Source organism: Pezoporus wallicus, unplaced genomic scaffold, assembly GCF_028554395.1.
Source record: "Pezoporus wallicus isolate ANWC-B61680 ecotype Strahan unplaced genomic scaffold, APGP_CSIRO_Pwel_v1 contig_8166, whole genome shotgun sequence".
Taxonomy (NCBI): Eukaryota; Metazoa; Chordata; class Aves; order Psittaciformes; family Psittacidae; genus Pezoporus; species Pezoporus wallicus.
This window is the reverse complement of record NW_026638114.1, coordinates 2884179-2896616: the sequence shown is the minus strand read 5'-3', so window position 1 is coordinate 2896616 and position 12438 is coordinate 2884179. Positions and strand designations below refer to the sequence as shown.

Here is a 12438-nt window from a genome sequence, read left to right as displayed (position 1 = left end):
GCTTCAGGCTCTACAGAGGCAGCTCCACACGTCTGTGAGTGCTCAGCAGCCTTATCATGAGCCAGGCATCCAAGTGCAGAAGAGTGTTATGGGGCATCTCTGCCCAGGGACCAGGTAATGGGCTGTTTGGGGAGCTGAAGCATGACCCATGAGGGGGAAGGCTGAGAGGACAAAGCTGTTTTGGCCAAGCCCTGTGCTGTGTGTGGAATATCAGAGGGGTTTCATGAATAGCTCAGAATAAACAGGCAAACAAGTGGCAGCCAGAAATGTTAATATTTGCACACATCTCCTGGATTTGGCGCCTGGGTGTGGGGAGGATGCCGGTGGAATGCAAACATGGTGGATTCCTGGCTGCCCGCAGGGGCGGTGTGGGGAATCTTACATCTCGGTGTGTCAGACAGCTCATGATGGTTTACACAGGGAGTCCTGGGGAGGGAGACTGAGATGAGACGCCCACCAGCCGTACGAGTCCAGTCCCTGAGAACTCAGCTGTTTGAGTATCCTTGGAAAAATGAAAGCCATGGTTAAGCAGAATTCATCCTCCTGTGCCTGTTCTAGGACCTGTTTCCTACATGCCATCACCAGTGGGTTATAGGTTAAACCACAGCCCCAGTGCCCCCAGAGCCATACAGCATCCAAGGGCTCAGAAGCACCCCAGTCCCATGGTGCAAACTCCCTCCCTCCATGTAGTAGGAGATGGATATTTCCACGCTGGTCCCCAAGCCTTCTCCATGAGCTTCTGGACACACAAAGGACAAAATGACCCAAGCCTTCAGACAACTAGCCTTACTTGACCTAGGTCCTTTTATGGCATGTTTGGGATGGTTTGAACTTGCTCAAAACCGCTCACCATCTCCATCTGGCTCTTCTCTGGACCATGGGTGCCAGTTCATGGGGTACTTGGGGCCAGTTGGATGCCTTCAGAGCACAAGGCTTTGGCTTCAGCAAAGCAGCAGTGTCATCTGGGCCTGGGAAAAAAAATCTGCCAAATAATGGCCTAGCCTTGGGTCACCCTCCTCCTCCAGCTATTTATCCAAAGATATCTTATCTTGGAGCATTGCTTCATTTCCTGCTCGCTTTTCTAACCAAAGTCTTTAAACCATGTTTCTGCAGCTGAGGTCATGGAGGGATGCATAATATTCATTAACGGTGATGCAGCCGTTACCTTGATTCACCTCATCCTTTCTTCTTTCTCTTTTTTCTTCCCAATTGCTGCTTTCCCTTTCCATTTCTTCCTCTCTCCTGGTCTCAGGGCAGGAGAGAGCTGGCAGGAGCCCACTGAAGCAGAGCCTCCTGTGGTGCAGCCAGGAGTCTGAGGATCTCTCCTGGACCAGCAGCACCACACTCCCTCCTGGCCAGGGATGCTTTGGGCAGTGGGAAGGGCTGGCTCCAGGCTCAGCCCCAGAGGGTCATTCCTCTGGGGCTTGTCTGGATGAGCACATGGAAGAGAACAGATTTAATTCAGCTCAGTGTCTGAGATGTGGAACCAAGGACCACTGACAGGTCCCAGGGTAAGAACATAGGATAGGACTGAGTCTTTCAACTGTAAAACAAACTCCCACATGTGGGCTGTCAAACCCCAGCAGGCAGCTGAGCTGGGAACTGCCACATGCTGCTGCTCTTTGTTCCCTTACAGACACACCAAAACCACCACCTCACCCCAGTGTCTGTGGCTGGAGGATCCCTGCCTCCAGGTTTCCACTCTGCAGGGGACAGGCTGTGGGTGCAGAGGGGCACAGACCAGCTAGCACGGGAGTTACTGCTGAGGGTCTGCCCAGCATCTCCCCATTGGGGCTTGCCCCAATTCACCCCTCTTCCCCCTGCCCTGTCCCACAGCCAGGCAGTGCTCAAGCAGAGTGTGATCCAGAGGGATCAAAGTCCTCGGTGTGTATTTGTACTCAAACCAAAGTGAAATGGGGAAACAAAATCCAAAGCCTCTAAAGCCCTCTTGAGCTTTCTTGCCCATGTTTGGAGAGTCCCTTGACACAAGGGACCAATACTGCAGATGAAGTGGGAAGTGCAGTGGGTCCAGCATCATCCCCCTCCTTCTCTGAAGCCAAACAGTGCCTTTGACACCCATCTCCAAGAATACATGTTTGGTGCATGGAGCGGAGAACTGCAAAGGGGTTTGGACCCAATCCATGAGCTTTCAGCTAGATCCTTCCCGATCCACATTATCATTCATCTCCCCAGTGCATAATCAGGCTCTCCAAACAGCGTTCTCAGGTCCCAGCCCAGAGCTTGGAGCCTCCCGAGAGAAATATGCTAAAAAAAGAAAGAAAAACATTACACTGCCAACTGAAGCGAGTGCTGAAAGGAAGGAGATGCCAGGAGCACTTGAACAAGAATCCGAGACCCAGGGACGCTGGGGTGTGTGTGTTTTCAATCCACAGATGGGAGATGTGTTCATTGGGAAGTGACTGCCACTCACTGTTAGCTTCAGACCTTGTAGCTGATGTCCCAGCAAGTGAAATGGCCGTGACGAGGACATCCCTGCCTGCATTAGCAGTTTCTCCTGGGATTGATGGATTAGTGCAGAACATGGTAAAATGGCACCACTCCTCCTTTGGCTCCAAAACCTGCATTTGCCTCTCAAACCTACAAAGTTGGAGCTGAGCAATGGTACACGGGCAATCAGTCCTGTCAGCAGCAAGGGGAGTAATTTGGGAAAATCAAACCAAATCAGGGGTTCAGGACTCCCTTGGGTGCTGTGAGGTGTCCCACAGTACTCGGCTGGTGCAGAGCATTGCTCCCATGAGAGAACAGCATCCTGCAGCCCTCAGGGTATCCACTGGCACAGCCCCATCCCAGTGCCACAGCAGGGGGATGCTCCTGCTGCTCACACTGCACAAGGTGCCCAGGACCAGGTTCCAGCTGGGGCTAACAGGGGAGCTCAACATCACCTGAGCTATCCCAAATTCTGCTCTTTAAGGGTGAAGCTTCATTTATTTGGCTACAGGGACTCACCTCCTCCAAACAACAGGCCTGCAGCTGCCCCGGGGTGCATGGAGGTGCAGGCTGGGGGCTATCACCTCCCTGGGCTCTGCAACCAGCCCCACAGGGAGGGATGAGCTCTCTAAACACAGCACAGATGCTCATTCACGGGGACATCACCCAGCACTGATGGCTCAGGCTGCTGTGGGAACATAACCTTCCACAGCACATTCCAGATCTCCGCTGAAAAGCAATTACTGATGCTTTTACCTCTATGCAGAGCTGCACAAATAATGGACCTTGGTGCTGCAAGCTACAACAGGTCAGGGAGTAGCACCCTGGCTCACCCCAGGCTGCATGCCCCACGCTGGGTGTTTTTGCCTGCAGGTTTGTGCATGCGTCTGTCTGTGTCTGTGCACAGTCTGTTATTCCTCCTGTAGAAACAAAGGTGAAGCAAGGAGATTAGAGGCTGGACATGGCTGATGAATCCACTTCCCTTACAAAAGGAGATGGTTCAGTTCCCATCCAAACTCCGAGAGTTCAAAGCCAGCTATTTCTCAGGGAATGCTGGCTTGTGCCGGGAGGATGCCATGGAATGCCAGCCCCTCTTCTGCTGCACAGGTGTTAGCCACACTGGGCTGGCAGCAGTCTCTGCTCCCAGCAAGCCCTGGCCCATCCACATATTGAAATCCAGCTTACATGAAACTCCATAAATGTGGGGAGTGAGGTGTTGCTGCTTTAAATCACAGCTAAGCAGAGGCTGTTCAGTCATCCCCGGTTCCCTGTGTCATCTCCTAGGTCCTGGTGTCACCAGCTAGTGACGTTCCCACAGGGACCCCACTGAGGTGTGTAGTGGAGAGGAGAGAAAGGCAGCAATGGGAGCAGGCTCAGCCTGTTGGAGACAATTCCTGCCCAGGGAGTGGGGAGTGATTCTTGTCCCCCAGTGTCCAGCTCTCCCCAATAAGGGGTCCAGAGCCCCCAGAATAACTGCATCGGGGCTGGCAGCATATTTGGGCATGGCCTGACCTTGTTGGTGTCTACGGATGCCACTTGTTTGACCCACCCAGAGGCCTCAAAGCACTTTCACAGCAGCCCACATCCTCCCTCCTTGTCCATGGCACTTCCCGGAGCTCAGGATTTTCCCTGGGGGCACCCCCAGCCCCCAGGGAAAGCCCCCAGAGCTGCCTAAGCCAGGGCTCTGCATTGCAATGGTGAGCAACAAGGAGCTTCAGCTCATCACTCCTTTGTGCCCATGGGCAGCATCCCCCAGGACAAATTGCTCCTTATGTAGTCAGTGATGCTCCAAACCCAAATATCAGCACAGAGCTGTGGCTGAGTGTGTGACCCCAAAGGGCTGGTAGAGACAAGGGAGAGGCTGATGCCTGCAAGCAGGGCTGCTGTGGCCACGTGCCAATGGGCAAGCACACAGAGTGCAACAGAAAGCCTGGGAAAATCCCTCAGACAAGCAAAAGATGGGTGGAACCTTAATTGCATTGCTCTAATGGTGAGAAAACATAGAGAAGCAGCAGCAGGAAGAGGAAGGCAGGAGATGGACAATGCCCTGCACATCACCCTGTTGGGGATGCTCAGATGCTAACAGCGGTTAGGAGACAGACAGTCTGTGCAATTCGTGCTTGTTCCCATTATTTCCAGTACTGAAAGCTCTTGTGATTTTTCTCACATGTCCACCACTGTTTGCCACTTCCCACAACATCTCAGGTCCCACCGTCAGATGACCGCACAAGGATGAAACCCTTCCTCCTTTTCCCTGCTGACAAACCTGCAGCCCTTGTGATTACAGAGCAAAACCTTGTCCCCCAGTGACCCCAAGACTTTGGTCAGAGCTGCTACTTCAAGCTGCTGGGACCTGTAGAGCTGGCTCAGGTCCTGCAAGCTTCTGACCCCTGGAGAAGGGAAGCCAGGGAACAGAGAGGACGGGTTTTTCGTTGCCCATTTCTATGCTCTCATTGCTGAATGCAGCAGCAGGGCAGTGCAGGGGCAGTGCAATGAGAGCAATGCAATGCAATATCACGCAATGCACCGCCGTGCAGAGGCAGGGCAGTGCATGCCATGCAGCAGATGCAGTACAGGGCACCAGCGCAACACCCACCCTCCGCCTGCTCCCGCGCGCCCATGTGACCGCATCACATGCAGAAGCCCCCCTCCCACCCCCGCGCAGCTCTCATCCAATCAGCGCAGGGGCGGGCCGTGAGTCCCACGGCGATTGGTCAGGGAGGGCGTCAGTCCATGAGCGGGGCGTGGCTGAGGTTGCCCTTGTGGCGGCTGCGGGCGGCTCGGCTCGGCTCGGCTCGGCGTTGGAGGTTGCGGTGGGGATCGAAGCCCTGAGGTCCGTGAGCACGGTGGGTGCCCGGGGCTGACCATGGGAGCGGGGAGTCGCGGTTCAGGCCGGGTCTCGCATCTCAAGGCCCGGCCGCCGCACTTCAAGACCGGGGCCCGGAGGTGCCGCGGGCTCTCTACAGCCCGGGGCCGGGACTGCGCCCCCTCATAGCGGGGTGGCTGCAGCACAGGCACCACCGGGCCCTGAAGCAGGACCAGGGCCTGGTGACGCCTTCCCTGGGGCCGTGTCGGGACACAGGGGCCGGAGCTGTGGGACCCTGGGGGTGGCTTTGCTGAAGTAATAGGAAACAGAGTTGTTCGGCAAAGGGCCTGTCCCCGTGCCGGGGAGTCTCCGGAATTCCCACCGCTTGGGGCTTTCCAGGGCTGGATACACCCAGGGCAGCAGCTGGGCAAATCTGGTGATCAAACCCTGTCCTAGAGCACCCAGCAATGAGGAGAGGCGAAGTCCTCCCTAGCCCCGAGGGAAGGGGGTTTGGGGATGATGCAAACTGACGGCGGGACCTGTGTGCCAGCAGGGATGGCCGGCAGGAGCCAGGACAGGAGCCTGCGGGAGGAGCTGACATGTGCCATCTGCTGCGAGCTCTTCAGCGAGCCCGTCATGCTGGACTGCATGCACCACTTCTGCAAGACCTGCATCCAGTGCTACTGGGCGAGAGGCACCCGCGTCCCCTCCTGCCCCCAGTGCCGCCGCGAGTTCCCCAGCCGCACTTTCCGCACCCACTACCTGCTGTCGGGGCTGGTGGAGAAGGTGCGGCGCTGCGGCTCTGTGGAGCACCAGCACAGGATGCGGGTGAGTGGCATCTGCCCAGCTAGGGGAGAAGGGACAGGTACCACATGAGCCCTATGGGGCCACCATAAGCCTGTTACTCTCTCCTCCTGCAGCCAGTTCCCCAGCAAGGGAGCCCCATGCATGCCTCGCCTGCCCTGAGTGCAGTGACATCTATGTCTCTTCCTGATTCCTTCCCTCTCCTTGTTTCCTTCCAGCTCTCTGTCCTCTGGATGCTTCTTCTCTTGCATTTGTTCCCTCACTGCTGTGCCTGACTTCCGTCGCAGCCTCGTTTCTCACATAGGGACCACGCAGCTGGGGGTGAGGGCTGCGTGCACTGCTTGAGGGGTCAGTCCCTGCACAGGTCAGTTCACAGCACACAGAGTTTAAACTTTCAGCAAACAGATATCCCAGGCTGGAGTTTCCAGCCTGGGGTGGTAATAAATAATGTTATTTATTAAAAATAAATCTATTTTGTTGCATACACACATACATAGTTCTCAAGCCTGTGCATCAGGTGCTTTCTTCTCCTTACTGTCTTTATAATTGCAGCCTCCCTGTAATGCTGGCCTCAAGACTTAGGATTGCGCCTGAATCACAGCAGAGTAGTGAGTGGACTCCTCACCTTCTTTAACTTATTCCTGCAGAAGCACCTGGAAAATGCTTTGCAAGCTCGTCAGAAGGAGATGGAAAACTTCTTGCAGAGGAAGCGTGTGACACAGGAAGATATCTGTGGCCTGATGGTAATGCCCTGTGATAGCTGCTTTTTGTACAGCCCCTGGGTTAATGTTCATAGAGGATCTGTGTATCACTTCAGCTGGGATTTTGCTCAGTTTCCTGTAAAAATCTAGGTGGATAACTTCTGTAGGGATCTGAACAAGCTCCCCTGCATGTAGGCCAAAGCCCATTGCTACTGAATGTTCAGTGGAGGCTTTGGGCAGCCGCATTAAGCAGAGCCTGGATGGGGTGAGTGATGGGAGCTGTCAGCTGAGCAGTCTCTTCTGGCCTCGCAGTGCTGCCGCTTTGGGAGAGGGTTAATTCTTGGAAGCTCTAAAATCCTCTTGCGTGTCTGAAGAGGTGGCAGCAAAGCCAAAGGAGCTGGGTCAGTGACAATGCTGGCACTGCAAAGAGCAGTGGCCTTGTTAAAAGGACTGTGTTTGGATTCACTGCAAAGCTCTGAGATGATGTGAGGAGCCTGAGTGCTCTCTATGGGCTTGAGAAGCACCTACTTGTCACTGATCAATGAAGCAAGGACAGCTGCAGGCTGTCTGCACTTCCTTCTCTAGTGGCATAAAAGTATGAAAAGCCAAGGAAGGAGAGTTTAAGGAAAATTTAAGTAGCTCAGAGGTGAGATAAAACTGATGGGAGGCTGTCCTCTAACTGGAGTCTCTGATCTGTCTGCCTGCACTGTTTCATTACTTTTATCCCACTGCCAGATTTGGAATAGACCTCTGACATTAGTGAAGTATTAGCAAACAAGCACATGTGGCTGATGTCCAGTTGCAGTGGAAGAGCTGACTAGGAGATGTTTCAAGAGTACAGGAGCAAATTGCTGACCTGAACAGGGAGGCCATGCACATCCTCTGAGGTTCTGGTGTGTCAGCACAAGCACCTGCTGGAGCAAAGGGAGGCTGGGGTGTTGTGCGGGCTGGTGGAGCTTCAGATACAGTCTGGGGGAGATGGGTTTCCTGCTGGTAGAAAGGGATTTGCATTTCAGGAAGCACTCCCTGAGAAAATAATGAGGGTTAAGGTTGCACTGAGAGCTTAAAAGCATGAAGATTTGGAAAATAGTCATTGGCTGTCTCTTGTAAACAGGCAGGAAGGCAGAGCAAGCACAAGGCTGGCTGGCTGACCAAACAACGGGTAAAAAGTGACCTCTGAAAGAGCTGAATGGGATTTATCAGCCTTATCTACAGAGATTAGTCTGTGCAGCTTCCCCACCTCCATACAGACAGCAGCCCTGGGAGATGGAGGCAGCAGAGAAAAAGAACAAGTTGCCAGTGTCAGCCAGCTCTGCCTGGAGCCTGGTGTGATGTGAAATAAATCCTAACCAACCTGAACAGCTGAGTCTGCAGCTCCAGGAAAGCAAAGAGCTCCGGTCTTGCACAAAAGCCTGCTGTTGTGGGAGAGGACTGTGGGTGCCCACTGTGGCTGTGTGCAAGGATTTCTAGTTAAAGTGACCAAGCCATTGGTGGAGTTTTGTTTTCGTTGATTGTTTTTGGCTTGATTTGTTTCTTCCCTTTGGCTCTGCAGCCTTGTGTGCTATCCTCCATCCAGAAGTTGTGGGTATGTCTGAGACTGTAATTCCAGGATTCTGTAAGCAGAGTAACACCTGAGCATCCTGTGCACCCGCTTGTGTGTTTTAGCGCCCAGACTCATCTGCCTTTTCCTTCTCAGAAGGTGTCTGGGGAGCTGAACTTCAACATCCGGGCAGAGTTTGCCTGCCTTCATCAGATCCTGGAGGAAGAGGAGAGAGCTGTGCTGGCAGAGCTGGCTCAGAAGAAAGCGCAGTCGCTGGCTCAGCTGCACAGGGACATGCATGGGCTGGAGGAGGGGATATCAGTGCTGCAGAGGGATATTGAGCGCATAGAGCACACCCTGAGCAAGATGGAAGAAGTGTCGTTGCTGGAGGTGAGTGTCCTTGGCTGACACTGGCAGGAGAATGAGAGATGTTCCAACTATGGGATGAGGAGTGTCCTAAATGACAGAAATAGGCTGTACCTGGAAGTAGATCTTGCTGGCATCCCGCCAGATTATTTGCCTAATTCCCTGGAGTCTGAAGGCTTCAGCCACAAGGGATATAGTGATCTCTCGGATGTGGTGGGTCTCGGGAACCTTACTCCTTCTCTGTTACCCATGTGAAATTGCCTTGGCCCCGGTGCCCAGGCAGTTTCCCCCAGGATGAGGGTCATAATAGGTTGGTTTCCTCTCTGTGCTGTGTGACAGCCCGAGGCAGGACAAGGAGCTTATTTGTGCAGGTACATGAATTACAGACAGTGACTGCTAATTCTCTCTGCTTCTCACTGCAGGTGGAGAGCCTGGATATCAGGTATGTGTCTGGTGTGAAAGCAGCTGATTCCCTTTTCAGGATCTTATCTCTGTCCCTGGCTGGGACCACATGGGGGATGGATCTTATCTCAAGCATTTAAAGCATCAGCTGCTGGTGTTGTGCAAGCTGGGGGCTGATCCCCAGCGTGTGTTGGATGTTCTTCTCAGGGAGCATGTGTGTCAGGATGGCTGACTGTGCTGGTTTGGAATGGGTGCAAGAGCAATGCATGCTGCAGGCAGGAGCAAGGCTGTGCCACAGTCTTTGGGTGCTTTGGCTTCTCCCCACCCTTTGTTACCTTCTTCCAGCTCACGGGGCTGCAGAACTTACCCTGAGGTTCAGGTTTGTTGAGGCTGTGAGTAGTTAAGGGCTAGAACTGCCATAGGGGAGCATGTCCCTGTTCCCTCCCTTTCTGGGCAGAGGTTTGACTGCTGCTATCTCTGCCGCAGGCCTTCAGTGCGTGTTGAGACCCAGCCTGCTTTTGACCTGGAGCACTACAAGGACAGCTGCAGCGGTCCCTTGCAGTACATCTTCTGGAGACAGATGCTGCGCTCCATCAGTCCTGGTGAGTGGATCAGTGTGAGGGATGGATGAGCTGGATGGTGGGGATGCTCTGTAGAGGGAATATGCAGCCGGTAAAATGCCATGGTGGCTGTCTCCACAGCTCCTGCCCCCCTCACCTTCGACCCTGAGTCAGCCCACCCCAACCTGGTCTTCTCCAGAGACCTGACAGCAGTGACAGAGAGGAGTAAAGCCCTGCCTGTGCCCGTCAACCCCCGGCGCTTCCGCCAGTGTGTCAACGTCCTGAGCTCGCAGACCTTTGACAGTGGCCGGCACTACTGGGAGGTCTGGGTGGGCAGCAAAACCAAGTGGGACCTGGGGGTGGCCGCCGAGGCCGTGGACCGGGCAGCAAAGGTCAAGCTGTGCCCGGAGAATGGCTACTGGACACTGCGCCTGCGGAACAGGACCGAGTACTGGGCCACAACCACCCCCTGGGTGCGCCTGACTCCCCGCCGACCTCCCCGCAAGGTGGGGGTCTTCCTGGACTGCCGGGAGGGCACCGTGACCTTCTTCGACGCTGGGGACATGTCCCACCTCTTCACCTTCCACCAGGTCTCTGCAGACAGATACTGCCCCTTCTTCAGCACCTGCTTCAGCGATGGGAAGGACAACATGGAGCCCATGCGCCTCTGCCACCTGTCCCTGTGAGGAACAAGGAGGAGCTTTGGGGACACAAGCCTGGCTCCTTGTTCCTGCTGTCTGGATGCTCCCCAGGACAGGAGGCCAGTCTGCACATGTGGGTGTTGGAGAGGCTGGTTTCAGTTTTGGAGGAAGGAGAGGGATGAGGTTTTTTTTCCCAGCTTCTGTCTGCCCTCTCTTCTTTGTGCCATGGGCTGTGGGTGCTGCAGTGGCACCCCTTGAAGGACAGCCTTCCACGCCTGAGCATTGAACAGTAACCACAGCCACAGGCTGCTTGCACCTCCTGTTGCTCCATGCCTCCCACGTGTAAACCCTGTGGAGGAGGGCAGCAGTCCTGGGACACCATCGAGTGCCTTTGGACACTGAACTCTTGGATCCCAGCCACTGGCTTCCTCTGCTCAAAGGGCTTCGTGGGGAATGGCTGCAGGCTGGCGGCAGAGGGAGCTCAGTGCACGGTGTGGAGACCCACTGCCACCTGGGACTGTGATGCTGCTTCACCTCCACTTCCCTCTCTTCCCTTCACTCCATTCTCCTCCTTCCATTCCTCTGCCTTTCACTCCCTTCCACTCAGTCACTATTAAAGCTCATTAAAAAGACCCCTGTATCTCGGGACTTGCATGCTGGGGGGGGATCTACTGCACTGGGCTGTATAGCCTGGGGGTGCAGACCAGCTCCTTGGCCCCTGCTCCAGCCCAGGCTCCATCCACCTGCAGCACAAGTTGAGTGGATTTGGCTGCTGCAGTTAGTGCCTGGGGGTGCTGGCAATGTCTGCACCTTGCTTATGAGTCTGTGGAGTTGACTTGAGGTGCTGGGTTGGGCCTGAGCTTTGCTGGTGCGAGTGAGGATGGAGTGCTTGAATCATTGTGTTTATCCCACTCAAGTCCATTCCAGGGTCAAAGCAGAGGAAGAGCTACCCCAGGCCTGTGCACCCACTGGTGCTGGCTGGAGCCTGCAAATGCCTCTTCTGCAGAGGCTCCACTTTCTGCACTGTGGGAAGGGCACTTATCAAAGGATGTTCTTCACTGGTTCCCAGTGGGGATGGGGCAGGGGCTCTGTCTTCCCATGGTACCACAAGGGGCATTTCCCCATCGTGTGCAGCACCACTGCAGTGTGCCAGGGCTGGGATCTGCTGTAGTTCTGTGGTTGCTTAATGCCTGTCCTGGGGCAGGAGGTGACTTTGTTCTCAGCCAGAGGGGAGGATGACCCATACAAGATGCAGACAGATGTGCCCTCCTGTGCCCAGGGCTCTGCAGTGTGGGGTGGAGGTGGGTGCAGAGGGGACTCTCTTATTGGGAAGCTGCTGCTCTGTGCAGCCCTGCTTGGGGGTTGGATGTGGAAGGGGTGTCAGGGGTTTCTGCTCCTGTGCTAAGCCCCTGGGCTGCATTCCACCTCCTCTCCCAGCTCCTGCATCATCATCTCCCTGTCCCCAGTCTCAGCTGAGATAAGAGTGGAGAAGAAAGAGCTGTTGGCTTGGAAATGCTGCTGTGAGCGGGGCTATCATCCCAGCAAGGCCTGGGAGCCTCTGTGGGAAGGTGATGCTGGTTTGATCTCAGCAGGGAGCTGAAACCCATCCCGACTGACCTGAAACTGCAGGCAGGTGAATCTGAGCAGCAGCAGGCGGGATCTGCAGCGGGAGCAGGAGCCGATCCACAGGCACGGGCAGGCAATGAGCACACCCGGCTCCCGCTGCTGCGTGCCGCGTGGGCCGGCGTGGCGGCACGGGCTGCGAGCTGCTCACTGCAGCGTGTGCCAGTGCCATCGCTGCCACCTCCTACACCTTCCCCTTGCCAAAGCAGAGCTGGAGAGCAGCGAAACCTGCTTGTCCCACATCCCTGGGCTGAGCAGGCTCTCCAAGAAGCACGTCCTTCCTCCTCCTCCTGCCGGGCCGTCTGTGGTGGCTGTGGCGTGCTGCTCCAAGGCAGAGCTGCATTTCAGGGTATAACATCCTTGCCTGGCCCTGCAGGCAGGTGCCTGGAGCAGGCAGAGCCCCTCTGCTGTGCGGCACGTACAGCAGCTCCTGTGTGCAGGGAGAACACTGCTCTGAGGTGCCGTACGTGCGATTTAGCCTGGTGAGGAAACGCTGCCTGCTGTTAAATGCTGTCTGAAGAGTGAATTTCACTGATAAACCACAGCA

At 55.2% G+C, this 12438-nt stretch overlaps 1 protein-coding gene across 1 annotated transcript; it reads left to right on the top strand.

Moving 5' to 3' along the window:
• The first annotated feature begins 5737 nt into the window (after positions 1-5737).
• On the top strand, positions 5738-10817 carry LOC130599241 (zinc-binding protein A33-like). Its single transcript, XM_057409565.1, has 6 exons — positions 5738-6082; positions 6706-6801; positions 8456-8689; positions 9088-9107; positions 9554-9669; positions 9769-10817. Exons 1-6 carry the CDS (start codon positions 5771-5773, stop codon positions 10311-10313), a joined length of 1323 nt encoding a protein of 440 aa, XP_057265548.1. The 5' UTR covers positions 5738-5770; the 3' UTR covers positions 10314-10817.
• The last annotated feature ends 1621 nt before the right edge of the window (positions 10818-12438 follow it).

What these genes read in the sequence shown, in the direction of transcription:
- LOC130599241 (XM_057409565.1), top strand. Translation starts at nt 5,771, where the DNA reads ATGATGCAAACTGACGGCGGGACCTGTGTGCCAGCAGGGATGGCCGGC. An exon ending in AGCACCAGCACAGGATGCGG is followed by an intron (nt 6,083 to 6,705) that starts GTGAGTGGCATC and finishes TTATTCCTGCAG; the next exon opens with AAGCACCTGGAAAATGCTTT. An exon ending in AAGAAGTGTCGTTGCTGGAG is followed by an intron (nt 8,690 to 9,087) that starts GTGAGTGTCCTT and finishes TTCTCACTGCAG; the next exon opens with GTGGAGAGCCTGGATATCAG.